The sequence below is a fragment of the Lepidochelys olivacea genome, assembly GCF_965140295.1.
Source record: "Lepidochelys olivacea isolate rLepOli2 genome assembly, chromosome: 9".
Taxonomy (NCBI): Eukaryota; Metazoa; Chordata; order Testudines; family Cheloniidae; genus Lepidochelys; species Lepidochelys olivacea.
The window spans coordinates 98,235,936-98,263,778 of record NC_140419.1 but is presented as its reverse complement, the minus strand read 5'-3'; the positions used below and the strand labels follow the sequence as shown (position 1 = coordinate 98,263,778).

The window sequence follows — 27,843 nt, the reverse complement described above, 5'->3', positions numbered from 1 at the left end:
TTTTCTGTTCCTGATTCTGACACTCATCCACTTGTAAATGGAGATAACAATTTCCTCCCTCACAGTGGTGTTGTGAGACAGTATTTATTAATGGTTGTTAAGGAGCAATAAGATATTCGGCTAGAAAGTGCTTTAGACACACAGAGTATTATTATAATCATCTTCACCTGGACATGCAACTGAACAGGACTAATTCAGTGGAGTATGGTTAGCATAAGGAGGTGCTGTTCATACCTCTAGCTCATTAACAGGAATGGGGTTGGACAAGTTATCCTTATTGAAAATGCTACCTGAAGGTTGCTGAGTATGCAGGTTGGGGCTAATTCTGCACTCGTTTACACTGGTGCAAATCAGGAGTAACTCCATTGACTGCAACGTAGCTACAGAGGTATAGTACTAGGGTCAGTGGAGAATCAAAGCTGGGGTGGGCTCAAATTCGGATTGGGATTCTGAATTTGCAGGAGTGTCTGGATCCAAGGTTTTGGTTTGGCCCATTATAAATAAAGGGGCCAGTCATTGAATTTGGATCAGGATTCAAATCTGAAAGTTCTCAGAATTTATGGGTGACAGGATCCAGGAATTGGGGTTGGCCCATCTCATTTGTGTTCTGCTTTTAATGTGGACTAGCAGAATAACTAACACTTTCTGGTAAGATAAAACAGTTCCCAGTAACAAAAGTACTTCCCTCCCCAAAACAATGAAATGCTCACAGGAAGGGCTAGCTGATCTCCTGGTTAGAAATGGCAGAAAATCACTGTCAATGCTCTTAAATCTACTGAGTGTGTAGGATGGATTTAACAAAAAATTAGAGTTAGGCTATGTCTAGGGTGACCAGCTGTCCCATTTTTAAAGAGACAGTTCCATTTTTGCAGACTTTCTTATATAAGCACCTTTTACCCCCCCACACCCCTGTCCCGTTTTTTCACAGTTGCTATCTGGTCACCCTAGGTACGTCAACACTACAGACCTGTGCCACTGTAAGGTCTCTTACGTAGCTGGCTATGCCGGCAGGAGAGAGCTTTCCTCCCAACGAGTGGCTGTAGGTGCTCTCCCTCCGTTGTTCACACCGGCCCTTTTGTCAGTGAATATTTTGTCAGTCAGGGGGTGGGTTTTTTTCACACCCCTGACCAACAAAAGTTACCAACAAAAGTGCTAGTGTAGATATAACGTTGGACTACAAACAATACTAAAAGAGCTCCAAAACGCTTCAGAAGGGGGAGGGGTTGCTTTATGTCAGTCTCCAGTGAGCCCCTTTAGCCATTCATCTCTATCTGGAAGGGTAGGCTGGTCCAAAATAAAACCTTTGAAGGGGGGGGGGGGCAAATAAAGCGGAGATTGGGAGTTCCTGGGAGATCACTTCTTTCTCCCTAAAATACATGATTCAAGCTTTACATATCATGGTTTTGCAATGAAAGATTAACATTCTTCTCAGAGTTACTCCATTAAGTTAATGGTGTCATTCTAGTGTAGCTGAGCGTGGAATTTGGCCCACACTTTCTGCAGATTCAGGAAGACAACAGTGTACTAATTTACAATCAGCTCACGTTTGGAACGTTTTCTGTGCACTCACCAATGATAGAAATTTCTTCTTCTTTTAACTGAGAGTTTAGATTCTGCAGAATCTGAATATGTGATACCAGCCACATAAATAGGTTATAAATAAGTCACACCAGGAGAGATCTGGTCTCCAAGCAGAATGTTTGACTCCCCTGACCTAAACTGTTCCTCCCCACCTTTCAAATATTTACCATGTCCCCACCTCCTTAGATGTAATCTAGCCAACCTCTCTCTCTCTATATATATAAATATGTAGTACTAGAAATATTTCTTCATTCCCCAAGTTTCATCTGTACAAGTTTAGAGATTCTAATCTCTGACAGTAATTCAAAACGTGTTCTTGTGTGAAATCTCACCCATGTGAGCTGTTAGCTGACCCTGCTATCTGTACTACCTTGAGCTCATAATCACACCTCTTTCATTTTTCAGAGCTATAAATTACTGGATATGACTAACTGGTTAAAAATTCCTTTCTGTATTGTACAGATGGACTCGGTGGTTGGAATACATCAGGGTGTGAAGTGAAACACAGAGATATGAATTACACAATCTGTTATTGTAACCATCTTACCCATTTTGGAGTGTTGCTGGTAAGTACTCCATGAATCATCTCCAGAAGACATTGACGGCACTACACCAAGTCATCACTGGACTTGTGGGAGACCTCTTAGTTCCAAATTAGCTTTTAGAGAGCAAATTGTATTTGGCTGGAAGTCATACTAATAAAGAAAGCAAATAAAAGTAAGTTTTAAGTTAAAAAAGAAACTGAAGTCCAACTGCACACTCAGTACAAATTCATTTTACAGCAATTGTCATTGCCTCTTAGCTTTCATTGCATCTTTACAATTCTCCCTAATGAATATTACTGCATTAGCTGTTGTATTGGGTTGTATGGTAATGTTAGTTACCTGCCAACAGCAACTAATGTTGTTCAGTTTCCCTGAAAGTGTCACTAATTAAACTCTCTTAATCTAAAAATGTACCAGCATTATCATCTATTATTTACATAACACCAAAAGTGTGTTAAGTACTTTAACAAAGTTCCTGGCCCAAAAACCTTTATCAAAACAGACAGTGTACAAATGAAGGATTGAAAATGGTTGCAACGAAAAGCAAAGTGATTGGGGAATTCTGAATAAACTATGTAGCAGACACTAGCAGAATTTCCTCACCCTGCCATAGGAGAACCTGCCTGGGGGAAACACGTGGTCCATTTCCCTTTGGTATGTGCAATATAAACACAAATACACACCTGTGATTAAACTAACTGGTCCCTAGAGGTCATCATTACTCACCTCAAATATAGATGCAAGAGCCCTCTCTGGTAGTAAAAATGTTACTTCTATAAGAAGGAAATTTGGATGTTGTAGATTTCATGCAGCTTGTCCTATTTCTAAATAAAACAAGTCAGACTGAACCAAATTGTAAACTCACTATTCTCCATTGCCATTCCGGTTACATACACTGTAGGAACTGTTTTGACTGCACGATGTCTACAATTCTCAGTACAAAAGGAAACAAATTACTCTTGCTTGGTTCAAAAGTCACATATAAAGCATATAGCAGCAGGTTATGGCAGGCAACAAGATTCATGTCATGAACGTCATTGGGAAGGAATCTATGGGAGTGAGGCCCATTTCACGGAGTGTTTTTCACAGCCTGGCTCTTGAAAGTACTTTTAACTTGGTGAATCCTCCCACACTTTGAAGCATCTGGCATGTGTCTCCATCCCCCCCACTTTCAGCAACTCCCATTTTAACAAATGAGAGTTTCTTCTACAAAATGAATGTCCATTCAATATTTTTGCTGTATTACTTTAAAAGCCGCATGGAAGTCTGAAGTGCAATGAGAATGATGCTTTTGCAACTTCTTGGCAATTAAATACTGGATATTTTCACTGTCTCTGGTATTTCACTACATTCTAAAATGAGTGGTTTGTAAAAATAATACAAACATTTAGAAAAAAAAAGGACTAGAAACTGCTCTTTCCCTAATGTGAAAATGTAGGAAGCAATTGGATTTTTTCTGCATGACGTAGGCCAGTTATGAGTAATGACCAGAACTCTTTATATTTTGACCTAGGACTTAACCCGGACAGTGATAGATGGTGTGACTCATCGCATATTAACTCTGATAACCTATGCAGGATGTGGTGCCTCTGCCCTTTGCTTGGGGGTATTGCTGGTGATGCACCTAACTCTTGAGTAAGTTGAATCCTTTCTTTTATTTTTCCCCCCATGCAAAAGCAATAAATGACCCCTGCAGTCACTGCAGGAGTTTTCAGTAACATTGATGCTAGATCAGTCACAAGATGATGATGGAAGGATGATCTGAATATAATACAGTGGAATAGTGGTGATATAACACTTCATGCTTCAGGGCATAAGACAACCTCCAACTAATGGAGATTAGGAAGTGATTTCCCCTGTGAACATGTTATTCCAAAACTGCCTACTGCAGTGTTTCTTTCACCTTGCTCCGGAACATTTGGTACTGGCCACTCTTGGAGATATGGTATGGGCTGTATTCAACCACTGGTTTGAACCAGTTTGGCAGCTCTTGTGTTCCTGATATGGTGTCATGGCAAGAGGATGGAATATCCTGTACGTTCAATGGTTTGGGTCCCAATCTCTATATGCAGTGTTAAAGGAGGCAGAAAATAAAAGATTGTTCCTATTAAACACAGCCTTGAAATGTAGATCTCCTCTGGAAAGTGACAGGAAAAATGGCACCTGTTATTTAGAGTCATATCTTCTTACTTGAGTGACAAAACATAAGTTTTTCCTACTTGTAACCCTTGTTTGCACTGTAACGCCAATACAAATAAAAGAGAGTAAGTGGGTTGTTCTTCACTTTGTGAAATATCCACAGAATTGTTTGCTAAATTCTAGTCATGGGTGACTCTACCAATTTTGCTGCCCCAAGCAGTTGCCGCCGAATTGCCGCCGGGGGACATGGACTGCTGCCCCATTCTGAATGTTGCCCCAAGCACCTGCTTGCAAAGCTGGTGCCTGGAGCTGGCCCTGATTCCAGTGAGTTGCTCAGATTTTACAGATGGCATAATCTGAAGACAACAGGGTTGCATAGATTAACCAAGGATCTAATTGGCCTGCTGGTTATGGTGCATGACATGGAAAAAATATAGCATTTGCAAGAATCCAGAAGAGTTTGCAGGGCTTGCAGCTAGAAAAGCCTCTTTTTTTATTTTTAAACTAAACACATATCCAGTATTTGGAAATCACTGAGATACAATAATCATGGAATCCTACAACAATATTTTTAGAGACACTTTTCAGAGTAGAAGCTCACATTTACTCCCAAGTAAGACAGAAATCCACTTCTTTTTATAGTAAGCACCTACAGCCCGACATAGGCACTGACAAATCTGAATAAAAGAAATAATTTTGCTTGATCAATATGGATTTTTAAATGTATGGGAAAAGTCTCCAATAATATTGGGCCTTATGTTATCCTGAAAAAGTGGTAAGCACAGATTATGAGAACATAAGAATGGCTATACTGGGTCAGACAATGGTCCATTTAGCACTGTATCTGGTCTTCCGACAGTGGCCAGTGCCAGATGCTTCAAAAGGAATTAACAAAACAGGGCAATCATCAAGTGATCCATCCGCTGTCATCCAATCCCAGCATCTGGCAGTCAGAGGCCTAAGGAAATCCAGAGCATGGGGTTGCATACCTGATCATCTTGGTAATAGCCACTGATGAACCTATCCTCCATGAGGTGTCTGAGAGATTTACTATGAGACCTTATTCTCAAAGGGCAATATAAAAGGCTCTCAGTGTAAATGTGCATCAGGTCTACCAGAAAGGTGGATCACTCTGCCATTGATGTGTCTTAGAGTGCTGAAAAGATATTCAATGTGGTGGAATAGAAATACTCATTACATGTTTTGTGTATTTTGATGAACTAATATACCAACTGAATGATGATGAAGCAAAGTTATGGAGAACTATAGGAGGATCTTTTGGAAAGAAGTGTTTGTCTACATGAGGACTTACAGGGAAGTTACTGTGAAATAGCTTCTGTGTAACTTTAAAGCATAATAGCTATTCCCCACTAAAACTAGAGAGCTAGTGCAGAATAGCTCTTCAGCAATAGTTATTCCAGGCTCTTTCCACATGTAGAAAGCCATAAGAATTAATTTAGATTGAAGAGAAGCTCATAATTGTATAGTAGCATTGTAGATTTTAGACCTCTATTTCTTCTTGCTTTTTCATTATTTTTTATTTGCCTTTCTAAGTTAAAAGTCTGTTTGTCTGCAATCCTTTCAGTTTTAAGGAGTTCCTTTTCCATGTATGGATTTTTCTCTTCCCTATGTTTTTGCTGTTTTAGTCTCCTTGATGTACAAACGAAAGGTGAGCTGACACTTCTGGACTAGACGCTATGGGCCAAATTACCAGAAAAGTGCACACGCAGTTGTAGTTACTATAACTACTTGCAAACTAGGTGGTTTTGTGCACAGAGGTACTCATTTAAGCATCTAAACAACTATCCTTTGCTTGGCATTTGCAAATATTCCTTTTGGTGTGCACAGTCACAGCAACAGAGCATGCATTGTTGTGGGCACTTTAATGTACAGACACACCTGAAAATCTGGCCGTAATGTCTTACCTACTCACAGTTATAAGGAATAAAGTAGCATGCAGTGCAGGGTATACTTAATATTTGATGGGTAGCAAGAGGTGGTAACGCCTCATAACCACCTAAATGGGTTCATTTCCTTTCCCCATAGAAAGATTGTTTATTTTCATTATTTAATTTAAATTAAACTTAAATTTGCAAAGAGGAAGGATGGTGTTGTGTTTAAGACACTGGAATAGGACTCAGGAGACCTGGACACAATAGGGAGCTCAGGGCAAGTCACTAAATCTCTCTGTGGCTTAGTTCCCCATCTGTACAATAGAGATATTTATACATTCCTTCTCCTATTCTTTGTCTGTCTTGTGTTTAGATTATAAATTCTTTGAGGCAAGGCATGTCTTTTACTCTGTGTTTCTATAGTGTCCAGTGCAATGTGGCTCTAATCTCAGGAGAGTCTTTAGGTGCTGTCATAATACAAATAATATTGTATTAAGTAAAACATGGGCTATGGCTGTAAGACAATGAAGTTTTGTCTTTTCCACTCACTGCCGTCATGCCAATTCTAGAATGCTCCTCCGAACATGGATAATATCTACTCCTAGCCTTTGCAGCACGGAACCAGCAGGGAATTGAATTCTCTCTGTTATTTAAGAAGTTAGTGTGTAGGGTGTGCCCTGATGTTGGATACTAGGGGAGTGTTTTTAATTAAAAACAAGTTTTTATGAAGCTTAGTTTTAAGTCACTTAGGCTATTGAATACACATTTTTATTACCTCCTGCTAGAGAACCAATGTGATAACCTTTCATTAATTGGCAACAAGTGCAACTGCACAATGACAATATTGGAAACTCTCATTTCTTTTCACTTTTATTTTAGCAAGCTTCGCAGAGATTATCCTTCAAAAATCCTGGTAAATCTCTGCACTGCACTGCTGATGCTAAACCTGTTATTCCTGGTCAATCCCTGGCTGTCATCATTTAACAACCAGGGCCTGTATATCACAGTGGCTGTGTTCCTTCATTACTTCCTGCTTGTAGCCTTCTCATGGATGGGCCTGGAATCGGTTCACATGTACTTTGCTCTCAAAGTCTTCAGAATATACATTCCAAACTACATACTGAAATTCTGCATTGCTGGGTGGGGTAAGTAAGCAGCTTATCTCTCTTGATATCTGTGCTTGGTGTACTGCTCTAATGTAGGCATTCCTCACATGAAAATGCACTTCACCACTACAAGTAGGATTCCCTAGCCCAGACAGGTCCTGCTGACAGCTACTCCTGGACACTTGCATGAGAGGAAAGTGATCAGGAACAGCCAGCATGGATTCACCAAGGGAAGGTCATGCCTGACTAATCTAATCGCCTTTTATGATGAGATTACTGGTTCTGTGGATGAAGGGAAAGCAGTGGATGTATTGTTTCTTGACTTTAGCAAAGCTTTTGACACAGTCTCCCACAGTATTCTTGTCAGCAAGTTAAGGAAGTATGGGCTGGATGAATGCACTATAAGGTGGGTAGAAAGCTGGCTAGATTGTCGGGCTCAACGGGTAGTGATCAATGGCTCCATGTCTAGTTGGCAGCCGGTATCAAGTGGAGTGCCCCAAGGGTCGGTCCTGGGGCCAGTTTTGTTCAATATCTTCATAAATGATCTGGAGGATGGTGTGGATTGCACTCTCAGCAAATTTGCGGATGATACTAAACTGGGAGGAGTGGTAGATACGCTGGAGGGGAGGGATAGGATACAGAAGGACCTAGACAAATTGGAGGATTGGGCCAAAAGAAATCTGATGAGGTTCAATAAGGATAAGTGCAGGGTCCTGCACTTAGGACGGAAGAACCCAATGCACAGCTACAGACTAGGGACCGAATGGCTAGGCAGCAGTTCTGCGGAAAAGGACCTAGGGGTGACAGTGGACCAGAAGCTGGATATGAGCCAGCAGTGTGCCCTTGTTGCCCAGAAGGCCAATGGCATTTTGGGATGTATAAGTAGGGGCATAGCGAGCAGATCGAGGGACGTGATCGTTCCCCTCTATTCGACATTGGTGAGGCCTCATCTGGAGTACTGTGTCCAGTTTTGGGCCCCACACTACAAGAAGGATGTGGATAAATTGGAGAGAGTCCAGCGAAGGGCAACAAAAATGATTAGGGGTCTGGAACACATGACTTATGAGGAGAGGCTGAGGGAGCTGGGATTGTTTAGCCTGCAGAAGAGAAGAATGAGGGGGGATTTGATAGCTGCTTTCAACTATCTGAAAGGGGGTTCCAAAGAGGATGGCTCTAGACTGTTCTCAATGGTAGCAGATAACAGAACGAGGAGTAATGGTCTCAAGTTGCAGTGGGGGAGGTTTAGATTGGATATTAGGAAAAACTTTTTCACTAAGAGGGTGGTGAAACACTGGAATGCGTTACCTAGGGAGGTGGTAGAATCTCCTTCCTTAGAGGTTTTTAAGGTCAGGCTTGACAAAGCCCTGGCTGGGATGCTTTAACTGGGAATTGGTCCTGCTTCGAGCAGGGGGTTGGACTAGATGACCTTCTGGGGTCCCTTCCAACCCTGATATTCTATGATTCTATGACATGGGAGTGTAGCAGATAGTCCTTGCTGCTCCTCTTCTGCACAGGAATACAGGCATGTGGATTGTACTGTGCCTGCAAGGAGTATCTATACTCAAAGGCTTCATGGGTCAGCATCACCCAGCCCTGCTCTGCTGGAGCAAGACTGTTATTGGCCCCTTCCATGGATATGCAAAGAGAGAGGGGACTTAATGAGCTTCTTTCCCAACCTCTCGTGCCCCTGCACAGGGATCAATCACAATCCTAGTGATCCTGTGCATACCAGCTGCCTGAATGAAGGCAGCATGGGGGAAGAACCATGGGCCTGTCTCCATTCTGTGGCCAGGTAGAGGGGGATCACGCCCTCCATCTCTAAGGACAGTGTCCTGTAGCTGCCACTCCAACATGCACTTCCAGGGAGCCCTCTGAGTGAACTCTGGCTCCAATCAGAATATTTTTGGGGGACTCCAGCAGTAGCATGGCCCCATCCACTCTCCCGCCAAACAACAGGGCACTAAAGGCATCATCTATCCATTAGCAGGGAAGACTGGCAAAAAGGGGCGAACAAGCAGGTTTGCATTAAAAAAGAGCAGAATTTGACGCAGTGATTATAGTTCTGTTAAGTTGCCTGGATAGTTGCTAAACTCAGTGACTATTTTTAAATTCCACACGTACATCACCATCTATGTCATTAGATTTTGCACACAACTATGCTGATTATTAGCCTTACAAGAACTCTGTTTAGGCACAGCTCTTAACAGTGATGATGTCTGTAACAATCATTCTGGCAAACAAAAACAGGAGCTGAAAGGAACATGGTAAACAGGAAAGGAGTGGCACTGAAGATTTGTGGACAAGTACTATTTGAAAAATGTCAACCTCATTAGATTGTTACACAGAGTGCTACTACCAATTTGTCTTTTGCCATTCTAAGATTTTTCTAATGATTAGTAGGGGTTGTGTTTGAGCTATTATTTTAGTAGAGTGGATCCCTTCTGAAGATGTTTGAGAACTCGAACATTTTGCAAATGAAGATATTTTATGCCTACTCATCTGCAGTTTACATAGACAATTCTGCTCTGATGCACGTGATTTCAGCAGAGCCTTCAGGCGTGTTACTGAGACGAGACCTTGACCTACACATCTGTATCACTGCTGTAATTATTAATCATGGACTGTCACATCCAGGAGACTAGATGTCTCCCACTTCCAGATTTCCTTTTTTTGTTTTCTGTTTAAAATCTCTCTTTTCTCCCATGCTATTAGGAATACCAGCTGTTGTAGTTGTTACTCTCCTCATTATAAATACAGACTTTTATGGCAATGGATCATTTTCTAAAAACCAGAACTCATTCATTTTTTTGTAAGTATATTTGAAGGAATTGGCCCAACATCTTGTCTCCTTTTATTTCTTCTAGTTCATGCTAATCTCCTTCTCTTTACTTTGCCACTTTGAGTGTCAATTCCTCTTTCTTTTCGAAGAATCTCTTTGCTTCTGGAACATATTAACATAATCTCATAGACTCTTAAGGTCAGAAAAGACCATTATGATCATGTAGTCTGACCTCCTGCACATTGCACGCTGAGGCCACAGAACCTCACCCACCCATTCCTGTAACAGAGGACACAACTTTTGGCTGAATTACCGAAGTCCTCAAAGCATGATTTAAAGACTTCAAGTTACAGACAATCCACCATTTACACTAGTTGAAATCTGGCAATGACCCTTGCCCCATGCTGCAGAGGAAGGCAAAATAACCCCATGATCTCTGCCAATCTGACCCAGAGAAAAATTCCTTCCCAACCCAAAATATGGCGATCAGTTGGATTTTGAGTATGTTGGCATGACCCAACAGCCGGACACTTGGGAAAGAATTCTCTGTAGTAACTCAGAGTCCTCCCCATCTGGTGTCCCATCACCTGCCATTAGGGATCTTTGCTACTAGCAGTCGCAGATTGCCTGCAATGGCATATAGGCAGCCTCATCATACCATCTCCTCTATAAAAACTTATCAAGATCAGTCTTGAAGCCAATTAGGTTTTTTGTCCCCACTCGTCCCCTTGGAAGGTTGATTGTAAATCAAGACAAACCTATTCCATGCGTTCAGTGGAGTCGCTATAAAAATAATTTGGTCCAGTGTTCCACAAGCTTATGTTAATTCCCCAGGGTTTTTGAACTTCTCATTCCTGTATCTCCTTTGTCCTTATCAAATCTCTCGTAATCTTGAATTCTTCAGTTAGATCACATCAACCTTTCTTCTTTTCCAGTGAGACTAAGCTACTCCTTTATCCTTTCTTCTGAAATAATGTTTACATCAGGAATACTCCAACTTGCTTTTTGCCATGCTCTGGCTAAGATGGTACTATGCCCGTAATAACAGATTGTGCATTTACAATCGGACTGGCCAGGGGGCAGAACATCGCTATGGCATCTCAGGAGCAAAACAGGGAAGGAATTATGTATCAGAGGCACTATTACTGCCACACTGGAGCAAGGGGGGAAGCAGGAATCTGCTACTGAAACATCATCTGAGGAAATTCTAACCAATGCCCATCCATGTGCTGTATTGATAACAGAATAGCTCCCTAATTAGTTATTTTCAGCTTTCTATGTTCTTCCCCTTTCCTGTAGTTGCTGGATTCAAGATGATATTGTCTTTTACACCTCCGTTGTGGCCTATTTCTGTGTAATATTTCTGATTAACATAGTGATGTTCATCAATGTTCTTCTTCAAATTCATATCATGAAATCAAAGCAGCAAATAAAATCCAAGAACTGGAAGCAGGACTTTCTCCATGATCTGCGAAGCATGGTCAGCCTGACATTCTTACTCGGCTTAACCTGGGGCTTTGCCTTTTTTGCCTGGGGATCAGCAAGGATTTTTTTCTTGTATGTCTTCACCATTTGTAACACACTGCAAGGTAACTTCTGTATGAGATGCTGATAGCAATATGGTGTATTTCTATCAGTTTATGGGTGTGATATATAAATACATCCAAAATGTCATCTTACCTACCCAAATTGGGGTGGTTGAGTAGCTTTGTTTGTATCATTTGGAAGTTTGGATAGTTTAATAATAAAAATCCTTTTGAGTAAGTGAGATGATATCCTGAACTTTATACAGTATATCACTGTCACAATTCAATACTAGTATGTAAGGACTTGCGGTAATGCCTTTGAAATTCAGGTCCCAATCTATGCCCTTTTCAGGGACACAGACACAATCCATTTCATCTGGGCATAGAAATGCATGCTTGGATTTTGCAGTGACTAGCAGACTGCCAAGAATGTCTGCCCTAATATCAAATCTGTAGAGGACTCTTTTAGTCATCTGTTAACTCATGTGCATTAAGGAAGAGAAGAATAGCCCTCAGAGTTCTGTGCTAATATAATATAGGCTGTGGATCTGCCTCTCTCAGACTCAGACTTTAAGGCCAGAAGGGACCATCATGATCATCTAGTCTGACCTCCTGCAAATTGCAGGCCAGAGAACCTCACACATACACTTCTGCAATAGGCCCATAACCTCTGGCTGACTTATTAAGTCCTCAAATCTTGATTTAAAAACTTCAAGTTACAGAGAATCCACCATTTACTCTAGTTCAAACTAGCAAGTGCCTCATGCTGCAGAGGGTCTCTGCCAGTCTGACTTGGGGGAAAATTCCTTCCTGACCCCAAATATGGAGATCAGTTAGATCTTGAACATGTAGGTAAGACCCACCAGTCAAATACTGAGCTGTATGATATGTCTGTGATTGAAGAGAGCATGAAAGCTTCAGAAATGAGGCAGGAAGCTAGGGAATCAATATGAAAAATACTGATTTTGTCTTCCTTCTTCCTTTAGGGCTCTTTATCTTTGTATATCATTGCCTAATGAAAGAGACGGTGAGGAAGCAGTGCCGAGTGCACTTTTGCTGGGGGAGGTTTCGGCTCAATAATTATTCTGGTAAGACACTTAAGTTTATTGTTTTGCTTGACTCATTTTTAAGCTATTAATGGCATAAGAATTAAAATGGAAATGCTTTTGTGTCACAAAAGTACTGCTCCTATTCTGGCATTTAAGATTGAGTAAGTTACAGTGAAGGATCAATTGCAGTATATTTTTATCTAATAACTTTTTTCCTAAAATATCTGAATTGACTTGAATATGGAAGTGCTTAGTGTTGCTGTCTTTATATACTGCACTTCTGTGGCACTTGCAATCTAAGGTTCTCAAAATGCTTTACAAATCCACCCCTTACAAGGCCTGCCACTGATGTCACATCCATTCTTCACCAGAAAGGTGGGGTGTCCCAATGTACAGGTTTTCCACAGTTCCCCCACTACAGTGGAAAAGTGTTAGGTCTTAACGTTCCTCCATGAATTCTTCATAGATTAGCTATTGAATCTATTAATCAAGGTCCAATGTGGTAAGGGGGTAACAGCATATAGATACGGGACAGATTTTCAAAACAGCTTCAGCCTCACCTCTAAAACTGCAGCTGTAATAGTTTATTGCATGTACAGATGGTATTTTTATACAGAATTCCAGTCATTACAGCAAATACAGTTTGCTTATACAAATCTGAAATTCTGAGCAAACAAAAATATTGGGCATAATTTTAGAGACTGTGTAATGGGGTCAGCACCCACCTCTCACAAGTGCCCCCCTGGTCAAGTGCGTGTGCTTGCAGTTTCTCGGTTTGTGATAATGGGCTGGTACCCACCTCTCGCAAGTTCTCCCCTTAGTCGATGGTTTCTTTGGCAGGTCTTCAAGTGTCTCAGCCTTCCAGAGAAGTCACACACACTGTCTGTAAGTAGAACAGAACAAACCTCTTCCAGGGGCACTGTTTTCCTGCAGCCCTCTCTGGGCTCCATCCCAGCAGCCAACCAGGAGCTCCTTCTTAGTTCTCCTGGACCCTGCCCAGACTGAACTGTCTGTGGTACTACTGCTCTTTCAGCCAGCCAGGAATCCCGGTCTCTCTCTTCCAGCTCCAGGCAGTAACTGACTGATTCTGTTGCTGCTGCTCCTTTTTACATGGCCCTCCTGGCCACTCCTGCAGCCACTCTAAGCCGCTTGGAGGACTTCTCTTCTGCTTCTCTCTGGGACGGGGTGTGGTGAGACCCGGAGGCCTCCAGCAGGGGGCCTCTGGGCCTAGTCCACCCCGACACAAGCTGTTAAAAAATTTGGTATAAAATTAATAGAGTGTGGAACCCCTGGTTACTTCAGTAGCTCTTCTGATTTGACAGCTCAAGAAAGAGCAATCCATGCACTGCCATATAAATATTAATGTGTGTGTATAAGATATAATAAAATAATACTGTATGTAATCCATATACTATGCATCAGATTGTGCTTTTAAGGTGCAGGCCTGTGTTGTGGGTGGTGCAGCTCTCCACCACCCCAAGGGATCACAGGGGAAATACACCACCTCTAAAATGTGTGTAGCACTGTGGCAGGGTCCTGCTGGAGAAGCCCTTAATCAGCTCCTGCCATTCCAGCCCCAATTAGGGAGAATGGATTGGGGCTGGGTGAATCGCCCTATGTTTGCCTAGTAACTGACCACACCTGCCAGCCTCATTAGCAGGCGCTATAAGGCTGGAAGGAAGTTAGAGGAAGAGCGTGTGTGAGTGTGGAGACTAAGAGCAGGAGGTCAGGCTCAGAGGGAATAGGAACCCCCTAGTCTGTTACGGGCCAAGTCTGTGGTAGGCCAAGCAGTTGTAATGCCTGTATATAGTTGGAAATTGGTGGTGGGAAACTGATCATGAATAAAGAACATGGGTATTGCACCAGTCTGAAGTGTCCCTGATTCATGGAAGAGAGGGGCCAAGGGGCCGAATCCAGAGGGGTGCTGTGGGTACCCCATTACAAGCATGTTCTCTCCTGAACATCTGGCCAACCTGACTGGCTGGTTATAGAGAGTGGGAGGCTATGACCCTACCTCCTTTCCATCCATCCCATCAACTTTGGAATGGCTAGCTAGGAAAGACAACAATTGTACTTAGTTCCTTTTATGGGGAGGCAGAGGCTCCTTGTATCCATCACCTCTTGCACAGGCATGTTAGAGCTAATATAAGAATTGCCAGCATGGATTAGAACCAAGGTCCATCTAGTTCAGTATTCTGTCACCAGCACCAGATGCTTCAGAGGAAGGTGCAAGAACTCCACAGAGGGCAGATGTGCTTTCCCTGCCCTAAGTCTCATCCTGGTCTCTAATAGTTGGAGATTGGCATGAGCCCTGAAACAAAGTTTAATATCCTTCTAAACTCTTTGTCATTAATTATGATAACTCTGGGTATTTTTGTTATCCCTATAAATGTCCAATTCCATTCTGAAACCTGTTAAGTTCTTGGCCTCAGTGACTTCATATGGCAATGAGTTCCACAGTTTAAGCACATTTTGTGAAAAAAAGTATTTCCTTTTACTGGTTTGAATTTCCCACCTTTTAATTGCATTAACTGTATCTTTGTTCTTGTACTATGAGTCGCGGAGAAGGGAAGCTCCCAATCTCCCTTCCCTAGAGCACTCAGTATTTTATAAACTTTTATCATGCCCCCTCTTATTCATTTCATTAGGTAAACTATCTCTGTCTTTTCAATATCACATCACATGAGATTTTTTCCCCAGGCCCTTAATCTTTCTCATTACCCTTCTCTGAACCCTCACCAGTTCTGCAATATCCTTTTTGAGATGGAGTGACAGTATAGGACAGTATAACCAGTATATCCAGATAAGGCTGCACCACTGATGTATATATAATATTCTGCATATTGTTCTCGGTCTCATTCCTTATGCATCCTACCATCTTGTTAGCTTTTCTGATTAGAGCTGCTCATTGAGCAGAGGATTTCATTGATCTGTCCACAATGACAACATACCAGAGTTGATACACTTAATTTAGAACCTTGTAAGGCATATCAGTAGTTTGAATTAAATCCGATGCTTAAATTATTGATTAAAGGATTAGAAAATGTACCTTATAATGATAGACTCAAGGAGTTCAATCTATTCAGTTTAACAAATAGAAGGTTAAGAGGTGGCTTGATTAGTCTGTAAGTACCAATGTGGGGAACAAGTATTTAAAAATGGGCTTTTCAATTTAGCAGAGTAAGGTATAACATGATCCAGTGGCTGGAAGTCGACACTAGAAAATTCAGATTTGATATAAAGCAGAATTTTTTAACAGTGAGAGAGTAATTAACCATTGGAACAATTTACCAAATGTCATTGTGGATTCTTCATCACAGACAATTTTTAAATCAAGATTGGCTGTTTTTTCTAAAAGGATCTGTTCCAGGAAGTATTTTGGGAAAGTTCTCTGGCCTGTTATACAGGAGGTCAGACTAGATGATCACAATGGTTCCTTCTGATCTTTCAATCTATGAAATTTTATTTCTCATTTTACTGAAACCTCCCTTTCTAAAGATTAATGTCACTATGTCTTTTTTTTTTTTTTTGGTTTGGCTAGACACAATGTAGCCTTGGGTGTGTGATTATATATTAACACTCAGAACATAGACAGATGCAATAGACATATTTGCAGATTTACAACAGGAGGGCTAACACACCGAAAGGAATAAAGGCAGAAGAGGAAAGTGTGTTGCAAATGTTCTCACATGCATCATAGTATATTATAAATAGTGATTAAAAAGAACACAGAGAGGGACTTTTATAGTTATGCAAATAATTCACCAAAGAGACAGTCTATGGAGGAGCTTCTAATGAAATAAACCTAGAAGAACACGAGAAAGCAATGGGACAATTACATCTTTTGAGTTGCTTACACTTCAAAATCTGGTTTATCAAAGCAAGATCATTTCCATCTGCAATAAACGCCAACAAAGCTCCAGCCCAGAATGACCAAACTGTAATATATGTCTCCACCAGAGACCCACGCAGGAGAATTAGTATATATGTTATATAGTACTGGAAACATTTCCCCAATGTACAGAGATTGATTCCTGTCTAGTGTAGTTGTGAGTGTATTACACAGTACCTATTTCCAAACTCTGCTACCTCAGGAAACCACTCAGAGTGCCATGGAGTAATCAGCTGCATCTCATGATATAGTGACCTAACTAACTGCACCCAAAATATTACCTCTTATATGTCCTTTTATTCCCAAACTCACCACTCTATAATTTCAGATTGGAGCAGGGCAGAAACATCTGTTGGATATAGACCAAGGAATTTGGAGCATAAACTATCATTTTGAAATCAACGAAGTCTCTGAAGTCTAATGCAACAAGCTCAACTTCCAATGGTTCAGTCTCCTTACCGGAAACTTCTTTGGATATGGACTTGAGAGCAGGTAAAAGGAAAGTAAAGTGCACTGATTTTTATAAATTCAGAATGTTACAAACCAACACCTGTGGCATAGGTGCCGACCCCGTGGGTGCTCCAAGACTGGAGCACCCACAGAGAAAAATTGCACCCACCGGCAGCCAAGCTCCCCACCCCACCCCACCTCACCTCCGCCTCCTTCCCTGAGCACATCACGTCCCCACTTCTCCTCCCAGCGCTTGACGCCACAAAACAGCTGTTTCATGTCGTAACAAGCTCTGGGAGGGAGGGGGGAAGAGCAGGAACATGGCGCGCTCAGGGGAGGAGGCGGGGCCAGGGTGGGGATTTGGGGAAGGGGTTGGAATAGGGGCAGGGAGGGGGCGGAGTTGGGGCAGGGACTTTGGGGAAGGGGTTGGAATGGGGGCATGGCAGGGGCGGGGCCAGAGGCAGAGGGGGGTCAAGCACCCACCGGTGCCAGCAGAAGTCGGCGCCTATGACCTGTGGTAGTCAAAGCCCAAGCTGTAGAAATAGAAAAAAAATTGCTACCATGTCTATGTCAGACCCAGACTTCAGGCTAGGGTTTCTGTTACAGCCAGTTTCTGCTAGGCACAGCAGAAATGGAAGGTTACCAAGGAGCTGGCTCTGGCTACCTGATTCTCTGCTCAGACTTACCGCTAAGTACAGATGGGGGCTACTCTAATTTATGCCATCTGACAAGAGTCGTCAAGGAACTGCTGAAGTGCATTCTACTCTGGGTTTGCCCCCTTCCATTCCCAACATGTTACATACCTGGGGGTTGCACAGGAGCGGCACAGGAGTCAGCTTTGCCAGCTCTATGCCAATTAGGGGCATCTTCACCCCCAAAAAAATCCCAGCAGGAGAGTTACACCTTAAAGGGGTCTGATTTTCAGAAAGTGCTGAGCACTCACACTCTGAAAAAGGAGTCTGAAGCTTAGCATGCAAAATCGTTCATCATTTTTGAAACAGGCCTTCTTTCTTTCTCTCCCAAGGAAGTTAAAGCATAGTGATATTCTGTTCTCCCTCTTATTTGGAAAGATTTGTTGTAATGAGAGCATTACATAGAAATCTGTATTTCTAAACATGTAAACAAGGGAATCAAACCATGCTTACTGAAAACGATCCTTCATTCATTTTGCCTAGCTGAGGTGCAGTACACCCTGGGCTCTGTAACTCCATCTGCTTAACAGGGAAAACATCCTCGGGCAAGAAGAATATCACCTGTGGATATATAACTGCACAGTACGCAGAAAACTAAGTTTGTGCAGTGATACCCAACCTGTTTTTTTTCTGCTTAGCTGAAGACTGTCCTATTTTGTGGCCTGTACAAATAAATGTTTATCCAAGTATTTATTTATTTTTAATTATAAAATAAGCATTCTGAAGATTGTTATAGGGCTAAAGTCCTGCTCATGCAATCCTTTTGGCTTCACTGGAGTTGCATTGCTGCACGTGTGGGGAGAATTTGGCCCTCGTGTGTGTGGTGGTTAAGTCTTGACTTGATAATGGAATGCTGCTGAATGATGACGTATGTGATACAAAGATACAAATATGACAAAAGATACGTATGTGATACAAAGATCCATTAATTATTTTTGTAACTGTCTGATTTAATTGTTAATTAGCATCAGCATATCAAACCATGTTCAGATCCAAAAGCTACACTTAACTTACAATTAATAAAATGTAGAACTGGTAAAAAACAGGCTTGGAGTTTCCCAGTCAGAAAAACATGAAACAATAACTCTGGATGTGTAAAAATGTCTCATTTTTAGGGAGTGGCAAACTTTATGGATTGTGAGGCTATGTCTACACTATACACTTTGGTCAATGTAAGTTACATCAGTGTAAAGCCGCTGCAGTTAGTATATTGCTCATGCGCATGCATGGCTGGCTGCTTGCATCGGTGCTGCACATATTCACCAGGAGTGTTTGTGCTGATACACAGTGCAGTGCACCATGCATAGGTAATCCAGTGTGCCACTTGCTACCACCTCGTGCACCATCTTTTGGGAAATTTTCACAATATATTGTGAGACAGAAATGAGTTGTGCAGGGGTGACTAGGAGCAAGGGGTCAAGTTCCATCATGCAAATTTCTCATCCCATAATGCCATCCATAGCCTATACTTGTGCGTCATCTTTTTAAAAAATACCACAAACTCGTGGCACTTTTTGCTATCCACTATCTCTGACAGAAGCATGGAGGCTGCAGAGCTCTGCACTATTGTCATTAACATTGCAAACATAGGATGAACAATCCTCTGATATTTGCAAAGCTGCAGGAAGTACCACAACAATGGGGGACATGACAGTTTCTTCAAGGATGGATTGCTGAGGGGGACAGCCAAATCCAATTCAATGTTGTTGGTGGCATTCATGGAACAGCTGAAGATAGTGGAGAGCTGCTTCTGGGCCTGAGAAAAAAGTACTGACTGGTGAGATTACATTGTAATGTAGGTTTGGAACACTGAGCTGAAGAACTTTCAGCTACAGAAAACGAAATTCATGAATCTCTCTGCCAAGTTTGTCCCAGCTCTCCAGCACAGGGACACCAAAATGAGAGCTGCCCTGATAACTGAGACGCAAGTGGCAATTGCACTCTGGAAGCTTGCAATGCCAGTTTGCTGCCGGTCAGTGGAAAATCATTTTGGAATTGGAAAATTCATTGAGGGCTGTTGCCATGCAAGTGTGCAGGGCCATTAATCATTTCCTGTTATGCAGGAATGTCTTGGCAATGTCCATGGATGGACTTGGAGCTATGGGGTTTCTGACAACCAGCACGCACATCCCTATTTTGGCACCAGTCCACGTTGCCGTAGCGTACATCAACAGAAAGGGCTATTTTGATAATAGTTATGCGAGTGATAGTGGATCATGGGAGATGCTTCACTGATATCACGTGGGCTGTTAAGGGAAGGTGTATGACACTCGCATCTTTAAGACCACAGGACTGTGCAGAAGCTTGCAATCAGGGACATTCTTTCCTGAACGATGGATTACTGTTGGCAATGGTGAAATGTGAGTAGTGATTCTGGCTGGACCCAGCTTACCCCTTACTCATGAAAATGTACACCAGCAACCTTGACAGAATCAAGAAAAGATTCAACTACGGCTCTGCAGGTGCAGAATGAAAGCTGAACGTGCTTTTGGTAGGTTGTAGGGATGCTGGCATTGTTTACTCACAAGACTGGATCTCAGAGAAAAAAATATCCCAATAGTTACAGCTGCCTTCTGTGTCCTGCATAATATCTGTGAGACAAAGGTAGAAAAGTTTCTGCCGGGGTGAAGGTGGAGCAGCTGTTTGGTGAGTTTGAACAGCCAGACACAGTGGACATTATGCGGCTGAGGGTGGCCTAGAGAAGCACCTTAACCAGCAGCCACAGTAATGTGGTATGGTAGAGTGTGCTCTGCCTGGCCCTGCAGTTTTGAGGGTGGTTAGGAACAGTGGAGTGCTTGGTGTACATGTAAGAATACCACACTATCTTTTAATGCACCTATGAATTCTGTGGTGCTTGCTGTACATTATAATTATTACACTGTGTTTTTCACTGAACCTATGAATTCTGTGGTCCTGTACAATTACAAGGAGTAGGTGCTTTGAGTAGCACTAGGCACAGTGAAGTAATAAGATAAATTAATTTCCCCAAAATAGACATGTACTGTGTACCAAAAACAGTGTAAAAGAAGAACGTGCAATTAAAACACAAACTTCTAAAATAAATTAACAGAACTTTAAAATGGGAAAGGTAGAAAACTTTCCTCTCCATTTCAGTCCATTTTGGCCTCACATACCCTATGAGAGCCACTGTAGGTGTATGAGATGCTGTTCTTACTGTCCTCTGGTGTGAAGAGGTAGGGGTTTAGGGATGTAACCCCTGATACCACATGGAATGTTGAGAGAGGGGTGTAGGGAGGTGCTAAAATGGAGTTCTTCATGGATTTCAAAGAGAAGTGAGTCTATGATTGTTGGACCTGTAGGTCAAAAAGAATCTGCAGCATTTGTGTTTTCTGCCTGAGAAGCCTCATTATAACCTGGTGCAGCTCCCTCTCCTTTTCCTGCTGGGATTTGCTCCAGCCTGCTCTTTCCTCCTCCAGGCTATCTACCATATTCACCCTCCAGGCCCCCTGTTCCAATGCACCACTGGCTTGCAAGATCTCACTGAACACATCCTCCCTAGTTCTATTCTTTCTCAACATCAGTGTCAGGTGTTCTGTGGGTGTGGAAGGGGCACCTCTCAAGACCACAACGGCAACAGCCACAGATAAAACAGAAAAATGTATCATAATATTTATGGTCACAATGAAAAGCAAAAGATAAGTTTCAGAATGCCTTTCCCTTATCCATATAAAAGTTTAAAATACGACACATTTATTGACAGGTTTCAGAGTAACAGCCGTGTTAGTCTGTATTCGCAAATGCTCAAATAAATTGGTTAGTCTCTAAGGTGCCACAAGTCCTCCTTTTCTTTTTGACACATTTATTGACACTTCTACTTTGGAGTGCCTGCACAGCACTGCTCTCCAATCCCAGCCAGGGTGAGTGTGGCCTCCCAAGAGCAGGAGGCCTGGGAGAGGGAATGGGGAGGGAATTTTCAGTTACATGACACAATAAAATTTCAGCCCGTTTCCATGAGTACAAGTACAGGGCACTTACAGCAGCCAGAGACAAATCTGAATGTATACACATGAGCAAATAGGTCAACATAAGGCAACTTATGTCAAACGAACTTTGTAACACAGACCAAGCTTCAAGTTTTATGGCTCAGCAAACTATTGTTTTGCTTCAAAGTGTAAGCAATATACTACATAGCACCTACCTCTATACATTTAAACCCTTCTTTAAAAAGTTTCTCTATTTAAAGGGAAGCCTATGCTAACTTTTAGGGACTGTAGAACACCCCTAAAAGTAAGGCTGAGACTAGAAAGTGGACTCTATATAGCATATCATATATATTTTTCATTGGGAATGTTCTTTTCACCATCCTCTCTTTTTGTGTTCTATTTTGCCTGCCCTCTGTTCCATTTTTCACCCAATGAGTTTGACAGAAATTTTTTTTCAGTCTTTCCTACAAGGAACATGTACACAACAATGTTCAGTTTGCAGCCAAACTTTTGAGCCACTTGGCCAATGTTTTTAAAGATGGGTGTCTAGTGTTGAGCATTTAAGTCAGTATTTATGCTCCTACATCAGTGTCCTTTCTGAGAGCTTTGAGTGTTCCTTGCTTCAGGAAATCAGGAGCCTTTGATTTAGGAATCTAAATACAGATTGTGAGGACCCACTCGAGACACCCATGTTTGAAAATGTTCTCCAGCATATTCACGTGAAATTTGAAATCACGCAACACTAAGTTTGCCCATCCCTACTAGTCATCTACTGTATAATGAACATCCAAGTACATGGCATGGGCTTGAATGATAAATGAGTTTTGTTTTTTACTGTAAAAGTAAACTATTTTAATTTCTACCATTTCTAGAGCTGCCAAATCTTCTCTCTGGAGAAACATTTTGCTTCGAATTCATTAGGGGCTGAATGCCATCTTTTATTTAAGAAGATCATAGAATGTCAGCACCAATGGCTGGAATAATACTGGTTGGCAAGTACTTCCTGATACATCAGTCAACTTCCTTGTGTTGTTCGTGGCCTAATTCAGCTCCCCTAGAAGTAAACAGGAGTCTTTCCAGTGGGGGCTATGAGGAATGGATTTTGATGTTATGGTAAAAAATATTACTCCAAATAAAGAAACCATCCAGAGGAATGGTAGATACAGCCTTGCTCTTTTACTCAAGGATTTTTCAGCATGATATGGTTAAATCAGTGGCATGCATGCCAAACTGAATAATAGCTGCACTTTTGAATGCCTTCCTCCATATTGTTCCAGCTCATTATCAAACTTACGATGTTTGATAATTGCTCTCTTAAACAGTAAAAGACTAACCTTTACCAGAGATGAAGAAGTGTAGTAATATAATGGAATGATGTTTTAGAGTCTGTATATGAAATAGGAAATATAAAAGGTTCTTTTATTCAGTGAATAACTCCCACACAGCAATTAGTGGGGAAGATGAATATTTCAATGAACAGTAGCAACAGAAAGCCTTCTTGAAATTAGATAGATAACCTTCAGGTGCATGGTTTTATGGGGGAAAAGGTTAGCATATGAAAGCAAGCAAACAAACAAAAAGCCCCACCTAGTAATTACCCTTCTGTATCTTGAAATGCTGTTAATGGGGAAGGAACCTAATATGAGAAGCAATATAACTGTCAGAGATATGCTTGCATTGTCTTCCACTGCATGAGTAAGCCCAAGGCTACCTATTGTATTTTCAACAGTGCTGTGAATATTATCTCTATGTTTCACATCTACTGCTAGGTATCCTTTTAATACTGCTTATGGTGAAATATTTAAGCATGCCTGCTTTCTGCAGACTGAATACCACAGCAAAATGAAGTGCAGCACCTCCCAGCTCTGGGCTATGCTGCAGGCTGGAGAGGACACAAAGTCCTGGGGTTCTATACAAGTAATGGCAGCCTCCCTGGGTTGTCTGATGGGTTACAGGGATGCCTGGAATCTCCACAGGGTTTCATTGCGTGCTGCAGCCTCCAACCCCATATTTGATGCCCCTAACCCTCAGCCACACCAGCACACCTTATGGGTCCCCAGGAGGCAGCCTTATGGCTGTCTTTACAGTGTCTGCACTGGGGGAATACACTAACAGCAAGAACCAGAGCTTTTAGGGTCACGTTTACAGCACCCCAGCCCTTTTACATAGCATAAGGGGCACAGAGCAGGGGTACCAGACTTTCTTCCTTAGCTTCTGTGCTTTCAGCCCTCATTGTCCCCTTATTTTTCTGATGTTGAATCTCTTTGTATATACATAAAAAGAAAAGGAGTACTTGTGGCACCTTAGAGACTAACTAATTTATTTGATCATGAGCTTTCATGAGCTACAGCTCACTTCATCGGATCATACCATGGAAACTGCAGAAGATATTATATACACACAGAGACCATGCAACAATACCCCCTCCCACCCCACTGTCCTGCTGGTAATAGCTTATCTAAAGTGATCATCAAGTTGGGCCATTTCCAGCACAAATCCAGGTTTTCTCACCCTCCGTTCCCCCCCCACACAAACTCACTCTCCTGCTGGTAATAGCCCATCCAAAGTGACCACTCTCTTCACAATGTGTATGATAATCAAGGTGGGCCATTTCCTGCACAAATCCAGGTTCTCTCACCCCCTCGCCCCTCTCCAAAAACCACACACACACAAACTCAATCTCCTGCTGGTAATAGCTTATCCAAAGTGACCACTCTCCCTACAATGTGCATGATAATCAAGGTGGGCCATTTCCAGCATAAATCCAGGTTTTCTCACCCCCCCACCCCCATACACACACAAACTCACTCTCCTGCTGGTAATAGCTCATCCAAAGTGACCACTCTCCCTACAATGTGCATGATAATCAAGGTGGGTCATTTCCAGCACAGATCCAGGCTTTCTCACACCCCCCCCCCAGGGGGGGAACACACACATAAACTCACTCTCCTGCTGGCAATAGCTCATCCAAACTGACCACTCTCCAAGTTTAAATCCAAGTTTAACCAGAACGTCTGGGGGGGGGGGGGTAGGAAAAAGCAAGGGGAAATAGGCTACCTTGCATAATGACTTAGCCACTCCCAGTCTCTATTTAAGCCTAAATTAATAGTTTCCAATTTGCAAATGAATTCCAATTCAGCAGTTTCTCGCTGGAGTCTGGATTTGAAGTTTTTTTGTTGTAAGATAGTGACCTTCATGTCGGTGACTGCGTGACCAGAGAGATTGAAGTGTTCTCCGACTGGTTTATGAATGTTATAATTCTTGACATCTGATTTGTGTCCATTTATTCTTTTACGTAGACACTGTCCAGTTTGACCAATGTAAATGGCAGAGGGGCATTGCTGGCACATGATGGCATATATCACATTGGTGGATGTGCAGGTGAACGAGCCTTTGATAGTGTGGCTGATGTTATTAGGCCCTGTGATAGTGTCCCCTGAATAGATATGTGGGCACAGTTGGCAACGGGCTTTGTTGCAAGGATAGGTTCCTGGGCTAGTGGTTCTGTTGTGTGGTATGTGGTTGTTGGTGAGTATTTGCTTCAGGTTGCGGGGCTGTCTGTAGGCAAGGACTGGCCTGTCTCCCAAGATTTGTGAGAGTGTTGGGTCATCCTTCAGGATAGGTTGTAGATCCTTAATAATGCGTTGGAGGGGTTTTAGTTGGGGGCTGAAGGTGACGGCTAGTGGCGTTCTGTTATTTTCTTTGTTAGGCCTGTCCTGTAGTAGGTGACTTCTGGGAACTCTTCTGGCTGTATCAATCTGTTTCTTCACTTCCGCAGGTGGGTATTGTAGTTGTAAGAAAGCTTGATAGAGATCTTGTAGGTGTTTGTCTCTGTCTGAGGGGTTGGAGCAAATGCGCTTGTATCGCAGAGCTTGGCTGTAGACGATGGATCGTGTGATGTGGTCAGGGTGAAAGCTGGAGGCATGTAGGTAGGAATAGCGGTCAGTAGGTTTCCAGTATAGGGTGGTGTTTATGTGACCATTGTTTATTAGCACTGTAGTGTCCAGGAAGTGGATCTCTTGTGTGGACTGGACCAGGCTGAGGTTGATGGTGGGATGGAAATTGTTGAAATCATGGTGGAATTCCTCAAGGGCTTCTTTTCCATGGGTCCAGATGATGAAGATGTCATCAATATAGCGCAAGTAGAGTAGGGGCTTTAGGGGACGAGAGCTGAGGAAGCGTTGTTCTAAATCAGCCATAAAAATGTTGGCATACTGTGGGGCCATGCGGGTACCCATAGCAGTGCCGCTGATCTGAAGGTATACATTGTCCCCAAATGTAAAATAGTTATGGGTAAGGACAAAGTCACAAAGTTCAGCCACCAGGTTAGCCGTGACATTATCAGGGATAGTGTTCTTGATGGCTTGTAGTCCATCTTTGTGTGGAATGTTGGTGTAGAGGTCTTCTACATCCATAGTGGCCTGGATGGTGTTATCAGGAAGATCACCGATGGACTGAAGTTTCCTCAGGAAGTCAGTGGTGTCTCGAAGGTAGCTGGGAATGCTGGTAGCGTAGGGCCTGAGGAGGGAGTCTACATAGCCAGACAATCCTGCTGTCAGGGTGCCAATGCCTGAGATGATGGGGTGCCCAGGATTTCCAGGTTTATGGATCTTGGGTAGCAGATAGAATACCCCTGGTCAGGGTTCTAGGGGTGTGTCTGTGCGGATTTGATCTTGTGCTTTTTCAGGAAGTTTCTTGAGCAAATGCTGTAGTTGCTTTTGGTAACTCTCAGTGGGATCATAGGGTAATGGCTTGTAGAAAGTGGTGTTGGAGAGCTACCGAGCAGCCTCTTGTTCATATTCTGACCTATTCATGATGACGACAGCACCTCCTTTGTCAGCCTTTTTGATTATGATGTCAGAGTTGTTTCTGAGGCTGTGGATGGCATTGTGTTCCGCACGGCTGAGGTTATGGGGCAAATGATGCTGCTTTTCCACAATTTCAGCCCGTGCACGTCGGTGGAAGCACTCTATGTAGAAGTCCAGTCTGCTGTTTCGACCTTCAGGAGGAGTCCACCTAGAATCCTTTGTTGGCAGCTTGCACGAGATAGGGTAGCCAAAAGGATATTCTAATGTGTACTGGGGATTTGGCTGGCACACGGATGCTCCAGGACTGGGGCAATGCAAAAGTTACTTAAAGCTAACTTTGCCCCTTCCCACAGCTGGTCCTGAGAATCTGGCCCAATATGTTGTTTACACTCTGTTTTCCAAATCTCTTCGCTGAATTGTGTGTGTATTCAGTTAGTGCCTAGAATGGTTTGTAATCTGGTCATGAAGAAACAAAGACTGTATAGATTTTTTTGAGGACTGGTGGTTCAAAAAATAATTTATTTTGATAAAGGTGGGATTAGTGAAAGAGAAAGTGAATCCAAATTTTAATATATGCAGCTATATGTACTGTACTCTTCACTTCTCCAATGGCTGGAGGAGCAGTGCAAGGATGATCCTAACTGATAAGTATATCCTGATAAAGAAGCCAGGCTATCTGAGCCTAAAGGAAAACGCTCTCTCTTTCCAACCTGCTACATTACTTACAATGATTTAATAGAAAGGTGACCTAATGGGGCATAATTGATTTTCTAAAAACTTTTGATAAGGAGTCTTACAAGAAACTCAAAGGAAATAAATGACCACAAGGAGAGGGATAAAAGAGCTAGATTAGAAACTGGGGAAGCAGTAAGAAGCAACGATGCTGGAGTGTTGACTACTACTCAGCCAGGTCAGAAATAACTGGGAGTCCTGCCTGAGTAAGGAGGGCAGGAGCCATCTATCTTCCTCATGTTAGAGGTATAATAGTGGGAAGGTCAACAAGCATACTGCAGGCAATGCGGATATTTTAGTCCTCAGTAGTCTATTTTTTTTTCATTTTGAAGAGCAAAATCTGGAAGTAAACTTAAAAATACATCAACTTGCTTATGCAAAAAGCACAGCACCATTTGTTCTAGGAAGATGGTTAGCTTGCTTCCATTTTCCATCATGTGTCTAATGACTTTTCCAGCTAAACAGTGTATCATTTATGTTTCAAATGCAGCATTGTTTAGGTTGTCAGCAAGAGTGAAGATGTATAATTTTCTTTGGGCTTGAATAATATCTTCTGCACAGGCCCCATTACATTTGCTCTCCTTTAGCATATCTCCACTGACATTCTGTCATAGAATTGTGCAGTGATATTATTCACAGGAATAGGAGACGCACAAAGACAAATGTAATTAAAAATTGTTATGCTCTCATGATTCACACCTTAATCAT

General features: G+C 42.3%; 2 protein-coding genes across 8 annotated transcripts in view; one reads left to right on the top strand and one right to left on the bottom strand.

Annotated features, from left to right (window-relative positions):
* The window catches only part of MAP7D3 (MAP7 domain containing 3), a 167,738-nt gene extending 164,737 nt beyond the window's left edge, over positions 1 to 3,001 (bottom strand). For 6 of the 7 annotated variants that reach the window (XM_084638948.1, XM_084638949.1, XM_084638952.1 and 3 more), the window contains exon 1: positions 2,129 to 2,276. In XM_084638948.1, coding sequence (XP_084495074.1) covers positions 2,129 to 2,180 — 52 coding nt within the window. In that variant the 5' untranslated portion in view covers positions 2,181 to 2,276. Of the gene's footprint in view, positions 1 to 2,128; positions 2,277 to 2,852 lie in introns of those variants that run through there. The other variant, XM_084638945.1, reaches the window with a different exon arrangement.
* A 391-nt stretch (positions 3,002 to 3,392) lies between these two features.
* On the top strand, positions 3,393 to 18,377 carry LOC311526180 (adhesion G-protein coupled receptor G2-like). The gene is made up of 7 exons (XM_084638955.1): positions 3,393 to 3,463; positions 3,640 to 3,761; positions 7,037 to 7,302; positions 12,555 to 12,656; positions 13,458 to 13,502; positions 16,838 to 17,001; positions 18,135 to 18,377. Exons 2-6 carry the CDS (start codon positions 3,745 to 3,747, stop codon positions 16,903 to 16,905), a joined length of 498 nt encoding a protein of 165 aa, XP_084495081.1. The 5' UTR covers positions 3,393 to 3,463; positions 3,640 to 3,744; the 3' UTR covers positions 16,906 to 17,001; positions 18,135 to 18,377.
* Positions 18,378 to 27,843: the final 9,466 nt, after the last annotated feature.

Excerpts from the sequence above, each read along its gene's own strand:
- LOC311526180 (XM_084638955.1), top strand. Across the intron at positions 12,657-13,457 it reads TCGGCTCAATAATTATTCTG|GTCTTCAAGTGTCTCAGCCT; the intron begins GTAAGACACTTA and ends TTTCTTTGGCAG. Across the intron at positions 13,503-16,837 it reads AGAAGTCACACACACTGTCT|ATTGGAGCAGGGCAGAAACA; the intron begins GTAAGTAGAACA and ends CTATAATTTCAG.